The sequence below is a fragment of the Schistocerca gregaria genome, chromosome 10 (genome assembly GCF_023897955.1).
Source record: "Schistocerca gregaria isolate iqSchGreg1 chromosome 10, iqSchGreg1.2, whole genome shotgun sequence".
Lineage (NCBI taxonomy): Eukaryota > Metazoa > Arthropoda > Insecta > Orthoptera > Acrididae > Schistocerca > Schistocerca gregaria.
The window spans coordinates 217,488,273-217,507,285 of record NC_064929.1 but is presented as its reverse complement, the minus strand read 5'-3'; the positions used below and the strand labels follow the sequence as shown (position 1 = coordinate 217,507,285).

General features: G+C 43.9%; 1 protein-coding gene across 1 annotated transcript in view; it reads right to left on the bottom strand.

Moving 5' to 3' along the window:
- LOC126293252 (angiotensin-converting enzyme-like) overlaps positions 1-19,013 on the bottom strand; it is a 1,024,671-nt gene that overhangs the window by 867,898 nt on the left and 137,760 nt on the right. Inside the window, exon 4 of the mRNA XM_049986369.1 lies at positions 10,437-10,678. Within this exon, the coding sequence (XP_049842326.1) occupies positions 10,437-10,678 (242 nt within the window). The remainder of the gene's footprint in view (positions 1-10,436; positions 10,679-19,013) is intronic.

Below are 19,013 nucleotides of genomic sequence, written 5' to 3'. Positions count from 1 at the left end.
GCGAGCGTTATCCGGTTGGAAAACGCCCCCTGGATTGCTGTAGATGAGTAGCAGCACAACAGGTCGAATGGCCAGTGAGAATACGTGGGATAGCCGCGAGAGTGCGCCTGCAGCCAGACGAATAAGCGCTGCAGGTGTTGGTTCCATGTGTCTTGCCAGCTGCCCCTTAACTGGCCTCCTCCTAACCAACATACGGCCATAACGGACACCGAGGCATAACCAGGTTTCATGAGGAAACACAACAGACTTCCACCCTGCCGTCCAACGATATCGCACTGAAGTCGCAAATGGCGGTCGTTTGGAGTCAGTGGAGTGCACGCTGCAGGGGGTCTGGCACGGAGCGAATCTTGAAGTAATCGATTTGTAACAGTTCCTTTTGTCACTGTGGAGTCACACGTTGCTCAAATTGCTGCTGCAGGAGCAGTACGACACGCCGGAGCCGAACGCCAAACAAGGTGGACTTCCTCTCGGCAGTGCCAGTGGCCACACGGAGCACGGTCTTCTTGCAACTCTGTATTTTCGTGACCACCGCTGGCAGCAGCCATGTAAACTGCCTACAGTCCTGCACGTTTTTCGGCAGTATCGGAGAAGGAACATCCATCTTCTCGTAGTCCTGTTTCGAACAACCCTACCACAACAAAGGTCAAAAATTGATTATGATTGTAGGGTTGCTCACACTACTAAATATTGCATTTTCGGGCAATGACAAAGTTATATTATGTGGCAGGTCTCGTAAGAGCACAGCTAATAAAGCCATTTCTTGAAATAATGGATAAACTAAGCACTCATCCTTTCGTGTTTCCCACGCTGGTCTCGTTGTGAACTCATGGCTCAATCGTTGAAAATCTAGGTAGTGAAGATTCCAAGCTCGGATGCAAAGAGGCCTAGGTGCTATTCTGCGATATTCAAAAGTTTTAAAGATGTGTTTCATAAACCATCCTTGAAGATTAAACTTTTGCAAGTTAGGACAACGGTGACGTAAAAAAGTAATCAGCACTCCGAGTTTAAGTTACACTTCTTTTTTTATTACTTTTCTTGCAATACCACGTAACTTGTTCCAAAACATCACTTCACAATATAAATCACATTTGAAAATATCTTCCTCACTGTTTAAGTTCACATTTCAGAAACTAACCGCAATTTGCGTCTTTTTAACATGACGACAAAAGCTTGACTCTCAAAAAACCGCTTACGCGCCCAAAAATCAGAGTTACAAGTACGTCAAAGATCATAGTGACAAAAGAAAGAATACACATAAGAATAATATCATTGCAATATATAAATATCGATGTATCGAAGTACCTCTACATTAATGAAATCAATTCTGAATGTTGCCACAGAAATGTGTTAAATATTTTACAGAAACACAGTAGAATATTGCTGGTATCGAAAGGTTGGGGTGATGTGCCGTAATGGTTACGTAATTCAAGTACCATTACATGTTACACGACCTGGTTGTGGGTGACTGAGGTGTTGATAGTAGCGTCCTTGTAACCTTAAATGCTAACACCAACTCGCCTCGTCCGATGTCAAAGGTAACTGACGCTCACCACAGCTACAGCGTTCATTTAAAGCAAATCTGAGCTGCATCATCATAGTGGTGCTCCTTATGGAGACGTCATCTTTCAGATGTAGCAACACAACTGCACCTCACGTTTGAGTCGCACAGCTCCTCCTTGGTGATGTGATATTTCTCCGGCAATGTATCTACAAGGAATTATCGGGCACGACCCCTACTTCAGAAATCGATCTCTGAGAAATGAATGTGGTTTGGCAGCACTACCGGTGAGACACGTTTGAGCAAGTAAAACGGGGGAGTGTTCGTTGCCTCTTGCGTCTAGCCACTGAGAGTTCTGACTTCTTTCAGGTGGCTGCGTATTGTTCTAAATTCGAGAAGGTTTGTGATTTGTGTTTTAAGGTGAGGTTTACTATCTTGTGGCTCAAAAATCGATTTTTTAAAATTGCATTTTTGGACCCATAAAAGTGGTTAGAATCCACCGCTGAAATGGTTTTTCCGAATACGGAATGGAAATGTTTGTTAATTGCGATAAATGCACCTTCCTGAAATCTACCTTTTTCACACACCAATTTTTTTCGGGAACTTCGACTTTGTAGCCGTGAGAAATTATTCTGTGTTCTTACCCATGACTGAAGTGAACAACGAGCTTGCGACGTACGACGGCTTGGCAATCCGATGGCATTCCAATTTGGTGGACCAGCTGAAGAAAGCAATTTGGACAACGTATTTCCGCAAGTGTGCGACGGATGACCACCCACAACACAAAAATTGTCCGGCTGGGGAAATTGGTTGGTGCAAGTGGCGCATTCCAGAGGCTACCGGACATCTGGACGAATATCAACACGACCAGCCACTCTCAAAAGAAGTTCAAAAAATGATTCAGCCGATCTACGATGCCCTTCCGAAGGACGAGTTATTGTACCTCTGCTTGGGAGGAAACAAAATTCAAATTACAGTTTGAACGCGTGTGTTTGGAAGTTAGCCTCGAATCATTTGCATTCTGGTGTGAAAACTGTGGAGACTGCGACTTTCCTGGCAGTGAGCAGCTTCAACGAGGGGTACTCAGCAATTCTGAAGACCATGACAACGATGGACGTCACCCTGGGACTCTGTTCGACGCAGTTCGCCAAGCATTCGGACGACCACCGGATTGAAGCGGCCGAAAACCGCCTGTCACCGGCCGTACGAGCGGCTCTGGAGCAGCGCAGGATGGCCCTGATAGAGCAGAAAGCCCTCTAGGAGGAAGAGGAAGGACTAGTTTATGCACCCGGAATAGCAGATTGAACGTACGTTGCATAGTATTGCATTTCTAAGTAGTCAAAACTTCGCACGCGCTTTTCTCGAAATGACTTTTATCGCGCGGTTTGGTAACTTCATATCCACTGAACCGATTCGCATGACTGTTTCCTACGAAGGTAACTAAATTGCATATGACTTGTACCACTATTTTTCCGATCAATCAACTATAAATATTTTTACTTGGCCGACGAAGTCGAAAAATCGATGAAAAAAATCCTATTTTTTGCAAATGGCCGCCATTTTTTTCCTATGGTCCAAATAACTTAAGCGAGGTAGAACTCCTAAAGAATCTTACATACTTCGCTAACGTCAACTCAATTTTCATTTCACACGAGCCGGCTGACCAGTGACATACCGTGCGTGGAGGTCTACATCGAAATTTTGTTTCGTTCCGACGGCACTTCCGCCTTTGCTCTTTGACATTTTCGGTCAAAAAAATTCCAGTTTGTATAGAAAATATCAATAAACATTTTGACCAAATCTGACATTGATCTCTGTTAACCCATTCTGACAAAAAAATCTCAAAGAACATGCTTTTTTAGGACGAAAGATAGTAAGCCTCCCCTTAGTCCAGAAGAGGCAATGACCCGTACTTGTGTAAACAACGCAAATTGTTACTATATAGCGGAAGCAACTCAAACTGCAAAAACGGAAACATTATCCTCTCGTAAAGAAGTGCTACTAACTTACTTCCGGGTGCAACATGGTCGGCAACGACAGTAACTGAGTCCCCACGCTTGTCGTTAGACATGTGCACTGCGTGATCAAAAGTATCCGGACACCTGGCTGAACATGACTTACAAGTTAGTGGCGCCCTCCATCGGTAATGCTGAAATTCATATGGTGTTGGCCCACCCTTAGCCTTGATGACAGCTTCCACTCTCGCAGGCATACGTTAAAATCAAGTGCTCGAAGGTTTCTTGGGGAATGGCAGTCCATTCTTCACCGAGTGCTGCACTGAGGAGATGTATCGATGTCGGTCGATGAGGCCTGGCACGAAGTCGGCGTTCCAAAACATCCTAAAGGTACTCTATAGGATTCAGGTGCCGTACATTATGAATAGGTGCTCGATCGTGTTGAAAGATGCAATCGCCATCGCATAATTGCTCATCAACAGTGGAAAGCAAGAAGGTGCTTAAAATGTCAATGTAGGCCTCTGCTGTGATAGTGCCACGCAAAACAACAAAGTGCAAGCTCCTCCATGAAAAACACACCATAACAGCACCGCCTCCGAATTTTACTGTCGTCACTACACACGCTGGCAGATGACGTTCACCGGACACTCGCCGTACCCACACCATGCCATTGGATCGCCACCTTGTCTACCGTGATCCGTCACTCCACACAACGTTTTTCCGCTGTTCAATCGTCCAATGTTTACGCTCCTTACACCAAGCGAGACGTCGTTTGGCATTTACCGGCGTCATGTGTGGCTTATGAGCAGCCGCCCGGCCATGAAATCCAAGTTTTCTCACCTCCCGCCTAACTGTCATAGTACTTCTACTGGATCCTGATACCGTGTGGAATTCCTGTGTGATGGTCTGAAAAGATGTGTGCCTATTACACATTACGGCCCTCTCTGACAGTCAACAGACGAGGTCGGCCTGTACGCTTTTGTTCTCTGTTTATACCTTCACGTTTCCACTTCACTATCACATCCGAAACAGTGGGCCTAGGGATGTTTAGGAGTGTGGAAATCTCGCGTACAGATGTATGACACAAGTGACACCCGATCACCTGACCACGTTCGAAGCTCTTGAGTTCTGCGGAGCGCCCTATTCTGCTCTCTCACGACGTCTAATGGCCACTGCGGTCGCAGTAGGTGGCAGCACAATGCACCTAATATCAGAAACGTATGTTTTCGGTGGTGTCCGGATACTTTTGGTCACATAGTGTACTTGCTGCCCAGCTGGCAGGCTGGTTGCAAACACCACGTCACGTCACGTGCTTTTAGCTGCCCCCATGGTCTGGAGGGAAGCAGCGGACCAGGGCTGCCAGATCGCAAAATAGATAATCCGCACTCAGCGTTACATGTTACTGGACATTTTGCCCTAGAAGCCGCACTACCTACTTTAAACAGAATTACATTCCGTTCGGTATTTTCACCCGTTTATTAATTATCAACTACAGTCAGGTTTTTGCGAGATCAGCATTAAACTTCGTGAAACTAAATAAAGAGTGAGTAAACAACCTTATAATTCGGCAGTTACTAGAGTAACGAATCCTTAGTAGTCCTAATTGTTTCCAAAATAACCTTACGTGAAAAAAGTTTTTAATAAAATAATAATAATAATAATAATAATAAACAGCCACGGGTCATAATTTTCTTTATGTGCTCCTCTAAGGGTGTAAATTTAAATAAATAATATCTTCCTCTGGAATGGTAGACGAAAATATATCCAGCAACTTCTGTCACTTCATTTGGATTTTATTTAAAACATAGGGAACCGACATAACAGTAACATGCGTCGATGTATCTATGTAACGTGTTAGTAAATCTCCTAAGGCTGTGGTCACAATGGTACCGACGGATATCGGCCAAAGACGTCCTATCTTTTCAAATCAGTACGACCGTAAGAGAAGTCGAAACAACCTTAAGTGCTATTAGAAGGAAGGGCGGAAACTTTAAGAGTGTGACAGGAATTCCACAGCTAATCGCAGAGGGGAGAGCGGATTAAAGGAAAAAATGCATTGAAGGCCTGTTTGAGTGCGAAAATAGGTCCGACGATGAGATACAGGAAGGAAAAGAACTCGACAGGGAAGATATAGCGGATCCAGTATTAAAATGAGAATTAGCGTCGGAAGACTTAAGATCTGATAAGGAACAAGATAATATTTCATCGCAATTCCTAAAATCATTGCCGGAAATGGCAAGAATACAAGTACCTCAGTAAGTGTGAAGAATATATGAGATGGGCAATGTACTGTCAAACTTTCGGAAAGACGTCATCCACAGTATTCCGAAGATTGAAAGAATTATCGCACAATCAGCTTAAGAGCTTATGCTTGCAAGTTTCTAACACGAATAATATATAGGACCGGTGGCCTTGCTGTTGGTCCCCTCCCCCAAATCAACCAAGAATAATATAAAGGATGGAAAAGAGAACTGAGGATCTGTTCGATAGCGATTAGTTCAGCTGTAGGAAAAGTAAAAGTACCAATAAGGCAGTACTGACTTTGCGGTTGGTAACGGAAGCAAGGCGTGGAAAAAATCAATACCTGGTCACAGGATTTGTCAACGTGAAGAAAGTGTTGCATAATGTAAAATGGGACAAGATATTCCCAAATTCTAAGAAAAAGAGGAGCAAGTTATAGGGAAAGACGGGTAATGAACAGTATGTGCAAGACGAAAAACGCAGTGCTCGGATTAAAAATGGTTTAAAACGGGCATGCAGTGTTTCACCCCTACTGTTCAAAACGTACATCGAAGAAGTAATGACGAAAATAAAAGAAAGGTCGAAGAGTCGGATGACAACCCTGGGTGAAAGGACAACGTTCACTGATGACATTGCTATCGTTGATAAATGTGAAGTGGAATTACAGGATCTCTTGAATGGAGTGAAGAGTCTAAACGGTACATAATATGGGTTGAGAGTAAATCGAAGAAAGAGGAAAGTTATGAGAAGTAGCACACACGAGAACAGCGTGGAACTGAACATCAGCTTGTGATCACAAAGCAGACGAAGTTAAGGAATTCTGCTACCTGGACAGCGAAATACCCCATGACGGACGGAGCTACGACGACATAAATAACAGACTACTCCGCAGAATCGGCGAGGAAAGGAATGTATGGGAAACACTAACGGGAAGAAGGGGCCGCATAGTAGGACGTCTGTCAAGACGCCAGGGAACAACTTCCATGGATAAAATTAACAAATGAGACCTCGGTCACTTATTTTTAGTCTTACTGAACAGGTTCAACACTTCTAAGAGTGCCTTCATCAGAATTAAAACAAAATGGCCTACAACATAAACACAAATTTATAGGAAAAGACGTTTTTATACAAAAAGTGTAAGTACTGATTAACAATAAAAGACAGAGGCAATACTTACAAGTCACATATAAAATAATTAACAGGCCAGATGGGCTTTAGTCACAAAGACAAGTCAGGTCAGCCATCAATAACGCAAAGTTTCTAATCAAACCTTTTTTTAGAAAAAAATGCTCAACAACATGAACCCTCAGCCCCCAAAACTTCGGTCTCAATTTAAAATCCACAAACATAACCATCCGATATCTAATAGTATGCAAGAGCGTACCACGATTTGGCCAAATTTCTGCATCAAATTCTGAAAAAAATTATTCGCTTCCGAGAACAATTATTCCGTCCCCAGTAGTCCAAAAAATAAAAAGATTTAGAATGCAGTTCAGACACCAAGTTGTTTTCTTTAGATATCAAGAATCTTTATACTAATGTCCCTGTACAGGAAACCCTTACAATCGTAGAAAATAATTTACGTCATCTTAAAAAAGATTTTCAGATGAACGAATCACTGACTTCATGAATCTCATCACAGTCGTAGTAAAGTACAACTATTTTGAATCGAATGAACAATTTTACCAGCAATCCGACAGTCTCGCTATGGGAAATCCCTTAGCTGATATTCTTGCCAATATTTTCATCAATTCTCTAGAAGAAAAGTTTAACTGTTTTTCAGTTAAATCACTAGACGTTCTCCCCTATTTCAGATACGTTGATATTTTAAGCACCTACAAGGGACCTGCTGATGGTATTGACCGTATTTTTAATCTCGTCAAAGATCTTCATGAGGAAATATCTTTCACCATCGAACTTGAAAACGAGGCCCGCCAATTAAACTTTCTTGAATTGACCCTTAAAATGGAAGATAATAAAATCTCATTCAATATTTTTCGTAAAGAAATATATACTGATCGGATAGTACCTCCGTCTTCCACTCATCCACAGTCTCATAAAAACGCCTTCTTTTATTCTGCCATTCACCGAGCTACTTCCATTCCACTTTCGAAAGAAAAGTTCAACGACGAAATCAATTTATTGAAAACGATAGCAGTTAATAAAGAGTATAAACCTAGCACAGTAAATGACATCCTCAAAAATGAAACTACTGGAAGAGTTACTACGCTCGACGCCTCTATCATTGAATCTAACCCAAAAATTATGTATCTGTGTTCCTTTCGTGGGGACCGTCTCCTATCAGATCAAATGCCTTCTTCGTAATAAATACAACTGCAACGTTGCATTTTCTACGAATAATAATTTGAAAACACTTCATTCATAATTTAAAATCGATTCTCTTTGCTTTAGTAAGTTCTGGCGTCTATAAGAATGTCTGCGATACCTGCTCTTTACAACCAGATATAAAGAACATCTTTTACGAAAAAGTGGCAGTAGCACCCAAAATTGGTCTTTTGCCGACCATCTTCTGATTACAGGCCACGCACCTGAAGCTATTTGCGATATCAATATTTTGCACACCGAGAAGAAAGGACGTAAATTAGATACTCTAGAAGAATTAACGATTTTTAAACATTTCTCGAAATGATAGTCTCATTCTCGATGAACACCTGCAGCTGCGCAATAAAACTTTCTTCAACGATATAAAGCCGTTGTAAGTGGGCTGTTTAGGTTTTTATGTTGGTAACGCCACGTAGTGCTGTGTATGAAAATCTCTGACTGTGCTGTGTGCAGTCTGTGGCTGGTGGGCATTGTTGGAATATTCGCTATTGTAGTGTTGGGCAGCTGGATGTGAACAGCGCGTAGCGTTGGGCAGTTGGAGGTGAGCCGCCAGCAGCGATGTATGTGGGGAGGGAAGGGGGGGGGAGAGGGGGAGAGAGAGAGAGAGAGTTTTCAGAGGTTGCTACCAAACGGACGATCTGGACGTGAGTCCGCCAAAAAAAGTAAATTTGTAAAGATGGATGTCATGAATTGAGATATGACTTTTGAACATTATTAAGATAAATACATTGTTTGTTCTCTATCAAAATCTTTCATTTGCTAACTATGCCTATCAGTCCTTAGTGCCTTCAAGGGTTAGAATCTTTTATTTAGCTGGCAGTATTGGCGCTCGCTGTATTGCAGTAGTTCGAGTAACGAAGATTTTTGTGAGGGAATGATTCATGAAAGGTATAGGTTATTAGCCAGGGACATTCTTTTGTGGGGATTACTGAAAGATTGTATCGCGCTAAAAAAATTGTGTGTGTGTCAGTTTAGTGATGGTCAGTATAAGTAAAAAGAGAAATGTCTACGTTCAGTTTTGCTCAGTTGTTTGAAAATCAAATAACGTAAAATGTTTTCCAGGACTGTCATTTTCGTAATTTTTCTAAGGGTACGTTTCACCGTTACTTGACATTTAATTTCGGGTCTCCTTGTGCAGTTTACCGAAATGTTTTTTTTCCATCTTTTTCATTTATTAAATGGTTTATTGGCTATATTCCATGTTATATCGCTTTCTACAAGCTGTGTCATTCAGCCGTTCCTGTATTTTCTATAATGACGTTTTTAGGCTTCAAACTGTACTTCTAAGCTCTGTTGCAGGCAAAATGTTACTTTATCCGTTGCTGTTAACAAAATATTGCTTTTTACATTATGCGCTGAAAAATATTCACCATAATTTTCGTGTGTCTACACTTGAATGTTAAGTAGCCAAGTTGTACCTGGTGCTGCTAAGTGGCACTCTCGATGCGATGTCATGTTCACCTGCCCGCTCTCGTTAACGCGGGCGCCTCAGACCGTTGCAACCTGTGACTCGCCTTCACGCATTCCTTTTTATATACTTTGTGACCAAAGCACTCCTGGACTGTTAATTATTTTATATTTGACATGTAAGTACTGCCTCTCTCTTTTATTGTTAATCAGTACTTACACTTTTGTATAAAAAGTTTTCCTATAAATTTGTAACTATGTTAAAGGCCATTTTAATTGTTTTAATTGTAATGAAGGCACATTTAGAAGTGTTGAAACCTGGTCAATAAGACTAAAAATAATAGTGACCGCGGGCTCATGTGTTTCAATTTTCATTTTGAAACGGTCAGTGAACCAAGAAGCCACGCTGGCCGGGGTGGCCGAGCGGTTCTAGGCGCTACAGTCTGGAACCGCGCAAGCGCTACGGTCGCAGGTTTGAATCCTGCCTGGGGCATGGCTCTGTGTGATGCCCTTAGGTTAGTCAGGTTTAAGTAGTTCTAGGGGATTGATGACCCCAGAAGTTAAGTCCCATAGTGCTCAGAGCCATTTGAACCATTTTTGAACCAAGCAGCCATGTTTAAAGCTTCGAACTTGCATCGTATTAGAGGGAATGTACAGGGTAAAAACTGTAGAGGAAGACAGAGGTTGGAAAACATCCTAACAAATGATTTAAGACGTATGTTGGTGGCACAGGAAAGGAATTCGTGGCGGCCGCATCAAAGCAGTGAGAGGAATGATGATTCAAAAAAGAAAGAAGTTTTGATGAAAACTAGGACTGTGAAGGCTGCAGTGTGGTGCTGAATACTCGCCACCCGCTCTGGTGTTCACTGCCAACACTTTGGGACCGGAGCTTGTCAGCTCCGCGAAAACAGCACTGGGATGAGCTGCTGCCTGCCTGGTAGCGGGGCGGGCTGTACTGGGGATGTGGGTGCGGCACGGTGCCGGGTACTCACCTGGACGCCAGCCGTGTCGTTGGGCGCCGCGGGCGGCGGCGGCAGCACCTCGTACGGCGGCTCGCGCTCCTGGTAGCCGGGCGGGTAGTAGCCGGGCCCCTGGTACTCGTCCTGGTACTGGTACTGGTACTGGCCGGGGTACAGCTGCGCCTCGGCGGCCGGGCCGTAGCCAGGGGCGGCCACCAGCAGCAGCAGCAGCGCCGCCACGCGGGGGCGGATCCTCGTGCTGCACGTCATCGTCTCTGAGGACAACGCACTGCTTACATTACATTACATTAGTACTTGTTCCGTACATCATCAATACGACACTTCCTAATGATGTGGCACGTGTCAGGTTAATAAGAGGTGTCTAGACAAAGTACTTCATTACACAAAATATTACATGACACTCAATTATTTTTTTTTTTTGTGGACGTTGGGAAATTCTGATTACACGCTTTTGTGCAATGAACACTCTTTTACTCAATTATGAGTTACCCCAGAACATAATGCCATACGAAAGCAGAGAATGAAAATAGGCGTGGTAAGCTACTTTACTCAGATATATATCGCCAAAATTTGCAATGACCCTAATAGCATAAGTAGATGAAAAACGTTTCAGCAGATCCTCAGTGGGTGTTTTTCCAGTTCTACCCCTCTTCAATGCATACACCCAGAAATTTTGAATATTCTGCCTTAGCTACCGATTTCTGATCTAAGTCTATATTTATTAATGGGGTCATTCCATTTACTGTGTGGAACTGTATATACTGTGTTTTGTCAAAGTTTAATGAGAGCCCATTTGCAGAGAACCACTTAATGATTTTCTGAGAAACATAGTTTACAATTTCGCCCGTTAATTCTTGTCTGTCGGGTGTGATAATCGGCAAAAAGTACGAGCTTTGCATCTTCGTGAATACACAATGGCAAGTCATTAGTATATATATAGAACAGCAGAGGACCCAAGACCGAACCTTGCAGCACCCCATTCTTGATTGTTCCCCAGTTTGAGAAATCGCCAGTTTTTTTACATATTATGTGAACTGTTTATTTCAACTTTCTGCTCTCTTCCAGTTAGGTATGATTTAAACCATTTGAGCACTGACCCATTCATACCACAGTACTTGAGCTTAACTAGAAGTATTCCATGATTTACACAATCAAAAGCCTTCGATAGATCACAAGAAATCCCAACGGGTGACTTCCGGTTATTCCGAGCATTCAATATTTCATTAGTGAAAGTATATATAGCATTTTCCGTTGAAAACCCCTTCTCGGAACCAAACTGACATTTTGTTAAAACTTTATTTTTACAAAGGTGTGAAGCTACTCTACAATACATTACTTTTTCAAGAATTTTGCAAAAGGCAGTCAACCGTGCGACTGCTACGGTTGCAGGTTCTAACCCTGCCTCGGGCATGGATGTGTGTGATGTCCTTAGGTTGGCTAGGTTTAAGTAGTTCTAAGTTCTAGGGGACTGATGACCACAGCAGATGAGTACCATAGTGGTCAGAGCCATTTGAACCACAAGGCAGTCAGAAGAGACATTGGGCGGTAGCTATTGACATCAGACGTATCCCCTTTTTTATGCAGTGGTATAACAATGACATACTTCAGTCTATCTGGGAAAATACCCTGCTTCAGAGAGCTATTACATATGTGGCTAACAATGTCATCTCTCCATGATAATACATATATACGTATTGTAAAAGTGTGTGTATGTGTGTGTAAACCTGGTAGCGTTAGAGCACAGAATAGTTAGGATGTAGAAATTAGAAAAAAAGATTATTGAAACTCAGTCACATTGCCACAGGCAAATTCAAGTCATGCGAGAGAGAGAGAGAGAGAGAGAGAGAGAGAGAGAGGCGGAAGCAGAAAGCGAGCCAGTATGTGACAGGCTGGGAGGCAACGGGCGAGTCGTGGCGCCCTGAAAATACGAGGTGTGTTTTTTTGATTAAGTACCGTCTCGAAATTAAAAAAAAAGACGTGCCAAGATATGTCAATATTTTTTATTTTTACACGAAAGCCTGTACCTTAGCCTACTTTTCTACATAATTTCCGTCAATATTGAGGCACTTGTCATAACGTTGTACCAGTTTCTGAATACCCTCCTCATAGAAGTCTTCCGTCTGACTTGTTAACCACTGCACCACCAATGTTTTGACTTCGTCATCGTCTCGAAGACGCCGACCGCCCAGATGTTTCTTCAAGTGCGGTAACAGATGGTAGTCAGTGGCCGCAAGATCGGGGCTGTACGGAGGATCATCTAGTTTTCCATCGAAAAGATGTGATGAGGTCTTTGGTCTGATTCGCCACACGCGGACGGGCATTGTCTTGCAGCAAAACGGTGCCCTTGCCCAACTTCCATGGAATGTTGCTTTGATTCTGGTGTGACGTAGGCCACCCATGTTTCATCGCCAGTATCTGTTTGGCTTAAGAAATCATCACCGTTGTCATGGTGTCGCTCAAGGAAAGTCAATGCACTGTCTAAACGTTTGGTTTTGTGCACATCCGTCAACATTTTCGGTGCCCAACGTGCGCACAATTTGCGGTAATTCAAATGCTCGGTCACAGTGCCATACAAAACACTACGAGAAACATTAGGAAAGTCGTCCCGCAAGGAGTAAATCGTAAAGCGTCTGTTTTCTCTCACCTTACTGTCCACTTCCTGCACCAAACTTTCATTAAAGACTGAAAGACGCCCACTCTGTCGTTCATCATGCACATTTGTGCGGCTATCTTTAAACGGTCTCACCCACTTTCTTACCATTCCATCACTCATGATGTTTTCTCCGTAAACTACACAGATCTCACGGTGAATATCGATTGCTTTTAGGCCTTGCAACAGCCAATACTTCACAGTCAGCGGGACTCACGATTTTCGGAGGCATCTTAAACACTCAGTACACAACCTAAACAAGGAAGAATCAGACTGTAATAGCGTCAGTGCGTATACTAAGGTACAGGCTTTCATGTAAAAATAAAATTGTTGAGATATCTTAGTACGTCTTTTTTACATTCCAACACGGTACTTGCTTAATAAACACGCCTCGTATACTAAGTTCGGAGGGAGCAGTGGTGCCGAACCTTAGCCGGACGAGAGGGGTAGTAGCCTAGCGCGTGGTCCATCGAACACGTGGCTGGGAATTCCTTGGTGATGCTGTGCGCCGGGAGGGCTAAAGATGGCGGACTTTGTGAAACCTTAATGGCAGACATTTCACGGTTCGTATAGAAATTAATAGTAGCCAGATGAATACCTCAAATATAAACATGTGCATTACCGACGATTCTGATGATGTAATCAGATTTTCAATATCTTTATTAGTTTGAAGTTTAGTATCTGACGGTAAATTATACAACTAAAACCCAGCAACGAATTTCTAAAGTCTAAACGGTTGATCCGACTTCTTCGACCTATGTGTCTTTAGAAAGCTATTAGTGTAAACCTAAATTGGTATCAATTACAGGCATGTAATTTGAATATTACATGAGTAATTGGTGGTCAAAGGCAATAATACTCCACAGTTACACGAAAAAACGGTAACAGTAGGCCTATGCTTAAAAATATATTTATTCATGTATGTCTTTGTTTATATCCGATATATACTATCGATGAAGAATTTGGTTAAATATTTACTGTCTTTTAGAAAGCACAGACACATTAGGCTACTAGCCTATTGTTTCTTGCTGTACCTTTGATATATGTATATTTAATTTGTTTATGTATCTAATAATGTGTGTTAGAGCGTGTTTATGGTCCAGTCTTAGGAATATTTATTTAATTTCAAGTTATTTAAATGTTTGTGAGTGTAGTTAGCTTGGAGACGTCGAGGGAGAGCTCTAGCCAATCACAGCGCTCGTTACTAACTGAGGCGACTACCGAAGTGAATGGAAGGCAGTTCTGGGCAGTACAGGACAGGACAGGACAGGACAGGACAGGACACGGGAAGTGCCCGGGCGGTACGGCGCGAGAGACGCCACAGACTTGGAGAGTGCGGAGCGGTTTGCGCCTGGTCGCCAGAGACAGAAATACACTCCTGGAAATGGAAAAAAGAACACATTGACACCGGTGTGTCAGACCCACCATACTTGCTCCGGACACTGCGAGAGGGCTGTACAAGCAATGATCACACGCACGGCACAGCGGACACACCAGGAACCGCGGTGTTGGCCGTCGAATGGCGCTAGCTGCGCAGCATTTGTGCACCGCCGCCGTCAGTGTCAGCCAGTTTGCCGTGGCATACGGAGCTCCATCGCAGTCTTTAACACTGGTAGCATGCCGCGACAGCGTGGACGTGAACCGTATGTGCAGTTGACGGACTTTGAGCGAGGGCGTATAGTGGGCATGCGGGAGGCCGGGTGGACGTACCGCCGAATTGCTCAACACGTGGGGCGTGAGGTCTCCACAGTACATCGATGTTGTCGCCAGTGGTCGGCGGAAGGTGCACGTGCCCGTCGACCTGGGACCGGACCGCAGGGACGCACGAATGCATGCCAAGACCGTAGGATCCTACGCAATGCCGTAGGGGACCGCACCGCCACTTCCCAGCAAATTAGGGACACTGTTGCTCCTGGGGTATCGGCGAGGACCATTCGCAACCGTCTCCATGAAGCTGGGCTACGGTCCCGCACACCGTTAGGCCGTTTTCCGCTCACGCCCCAACATCGTGCAGCCCGCCTCCAGTGGTGTCGTGACAGGCGTGAATGGAGGGACGAATGGAGACGTGTCGTCTTCAGCGATGAGAGTCGCTTCTGCCTTGGTGCCAATGATGGTCGTATGCGTGTTTGGCGCCGTGCAGGTGAGCGCAACAATCAGGACTGCATACGACCGAGGCACACAGGGCCAACACCCGGCATCTTGGTGTGGGGAGCGATCTCCTACACTGGCCGTACACCGCTGGTGATCGTCGAGGGGACACTGAATAGTTCACGGTACACCCAAACCGTCATCGAACCCATCGTTCTACCATTCCTAGACCGGCAAGGGAACTTGCTGTTCCAACAGGACAATGCACGTCCGCATGTATCCCGTGCCACCCAACGTGCTCTAGAAGGTGTAAGTCAACTACCCTGGCCAGCAAGATCTCCGGATCTGTCCCCCATTGAGCATGTTTGGGACTGGATGAAGCGTCGTCTCACGCGGTCTGCATGTCCAGCACGAACGCTGGTCCAACTGAGGCGCCAGGTGGAAATGGCATGGCAAGCCGTTCCACAGGACTACATCCAGCATCTCTACGATCGTCTCCATGGGAGAATAGCAGCCTGCATTGCTGCGAAAGGTGGATATACACTGTACTAGTGCCGACATTGTGCATGCTCTGTAGCCTGTGTCTATGTGCCTGTGGTTCTGTCAGTGTGATCATGTGATGTAGCTGACCCCAGGAATGTGTCAATAAAGTTTCCCCTTCCTGGGACGATGAATTCACGGTGTTCTTATTTCAATTTCCAGGAGTGTATTTCAGAGTGCGGACTTGTGAACTTGTGACATTTCCGACGTTTCGACAGTGAAGATGTAGTGTCCGTTGTTCATAACTAATTACGTGTAGTAGGAATCTATTGTTTCCCTGTTATTCAGCTTGTATTTTAGAATGAGATTTTCACTCTGCTGCGGAGTGTGCGCTGATATGAAACTTCCTGGCAGATTGAAACTGTGTGCCGGACCTAGACTCTAACTCGAGACTTTTGCCTTTCGCGGGCAAGTGCTCTACCAACTGAGCTAGCCAAGCACGACTCACGTCCTGTCCTCACAGTTTTACTTCTGCCAGTACCTTCTGCAGGGTTCGCAGGAGAGCTTCTGTAAAGTTTGGAAGGTAGGTGACTGGCAGAAGTAAAGCTGTGAGGACGGGGCGTGAGTCGTGCTTGGGTAGCTCAGTTGGTAGAGCACTTGCCCGCGAAAAGCAAAGGTCTCGAGTTAGAGTCTCGGTCCGGCACACAGTTTTAATCTGCCAGGAAGTATCAGCTTGTATTTTATTTAATTGCTGGACCATCGACACCAATAAGTGTTTTGCAGAAATATACCGCATCCTCAAAAGGACTTCTATCGTACTCATAATTCAAAGTCGTTAAGATAGTACCTGCAGATTTTATTTAATAGCAAACTTTCATTTATAAATTTATATGTTACTTTCATAATTCGCAATTTCCGCGTGATAGAAACCTTAGACCATTCGATTCATGTGTGTACTGTTATCGTATACTGTAGACTCAGCAGTATTTGGCGTGTACTGCGGCAACTACGTATCCCAGCCCCCTAGACAACGAAACCAGACAAGACTTAATATTGCAGCTCTGAGTCTGTGGGTGCGTAGTTGAGGGCCACAAAATGTCATTATTTTCATATAGTTTGAAAGCCCGCAAGGCCGACGACACTATCCGCTGAGTTACAGTACTCAGAATAAACGAGACGGCGACAGAAAATCAAAGGAAGCGAGCCAAGCGTATTCATTAGCTCGTGGAAGGCGTGTAGATGTAAAACGGTTACACTGTACCGACAGGCGCAGTCCACTTCCAAGGAGACGGCACGATCGTCGGGTTGGGGATTTCTCCGAAATTTTGTGCTATGAAAGAGGACCCCTAACATCTCACATGGTTAAAATATTAGGACGCACTACCAGGAAAATCCCGGAAAAAATCGATCCAAAGTTTCTTAGGTGCCTTATGAGTATACAATGTTAGTCAATTGCCGAGCCGCCTTCAGGAGTAGATGGCGAAGACTGACTTTTACGCCAGAGGTCTGGGGTTCGATTCCTCTTCCGGCACTTATTTTTTTCTTCTGTTTCATTTTCTTTTGTTATTCAATCAATTATTCAGAAAGTGTCCCAAACCTACATTAACTTTATCAGATTAGTTACATTATTGAATAAAAATTATTTTCTGTTTGTCCAACAACACAATTCATGTCTGTGGGTTTTCCATTTTTCATTTTAAAGTATATGAGGAGGAACATTTGGTTTTTAATCAGAATAACAAAGTCGATTAGGAAACATTCAATTATTATACATATAATAAACAAGATCATAGCATCGCCAGAGATTTCTTCCGAAGATGTCGATGTAATTAAATTATTTACCATCTACAGCTTTTCATAATACACCACTGCGTCCTTCAATCGTAATTTTGATAGATCACTATGCATAGATTCTTCAGGAATTTCTTCTCCTATTCCAGACGAGCCAGCAACTTCTTCAGTCGTCATGTTTAACCTCGGATCGGAATAACACGTTGAAATTTAAAACAGGCACGTCTGTTCACGACGAAATCGGAAAACAAACTACCATTTACTTCACACGGCTTGCGTACAGTCCTATGCGCAGATGACCGTTATAATCCCGAAGGGACCCTTACAAAGCCCCTTTAAACCTTGAATCTCCATAAAACCAAATAGAACAACGAGCAGGTATATTTTTCAGTGAATGAAAAACTTTACGTTCTTGAGCTAAAATAATGTTTTATAAACAATGTAGATTTGAGAAACTTTTTGGATCATTGGTGGAATAACAAAAGAAAATGAAACACAAGAAAAAAGTGCCGGAGGAGGAATCGAACCCGAGACGTCTGGCGTAACAGTCCGAGCCCTGACCATCTACTCCCTGACGGCGATTCGGGAATGGACTAACGCTGTATACTCATACGGCACCTAAGAAACTTTGGATCGATTTTTCCCGGGATTTTCCGGGTAGTGCGTCCTAATACTTTAACCACGTGATGTGTTAGGGGTCCTCTTCCACCACACACAATTTCGGACAAATCCCCGACCCCACGGTCAAGCCGTCTCCTTGTTAGTGGTGCAGTTACACGGTGACAGTTATTGAACCACATGAAATAAAGTAGTCATATTTTCTGAACGGTTTGCGTTAGGACATTGAATCTGCGCGGGTGGCCTCAGGGCATGATGGAAATCAGTAAGCGCTTTAGCGATGAAGCCCACTTTCACGTGTGTGGGTTGCTCAATAAGCAAAACTGGCGCGTTTGAGGGACTGAGAATCCGCATTTCATGATCGAGAAGTCTCTTCACCCTCAGCGGGTGAGTGTGGTGTGCAATATCCAGCCACGGAATGATCTGTGCGATATTCCTAGATGGCACGGTGACTATCGAACGGTACGTGAAGCTTTCGGAAGATGACCTCACCCGCGTTATCCATAGTGACCATGATTTCGACAACGTGTGATTCATCCGAGACGGATCTCGACGCCATCGAAGCAGGAGAAGAGTATCTGATGTCCTGGAGGAGCACTTTGAGGACCGCATTCTAGCTCTGCGGTACCCAGGGGCCACTGGTATGGCCATATTCTCCGGATCTGAGCACATGTGACCCCGTTTGTGGGGCTGTATTAAAGGAAGGGTGTACAGCAATAACCTCAAAACCAGTGCTGACCTGCAAACAGCCATTCAGGAGGTCATCGACAGCATAGATATTCCAACACTTCAGACTACCGTGCAAAATTTCGCTATTCGCTGCGCCACATCACCACAAATGACGACATGAAACGTGTCATAACCTAAATCAGAATATCTGTGGTGAGGTTTACATGTTGAATAAACTGTGTGCTCACCGTAGTTTATAGCTAATTTCAATTTTTTTCATATAGTTCAATAAT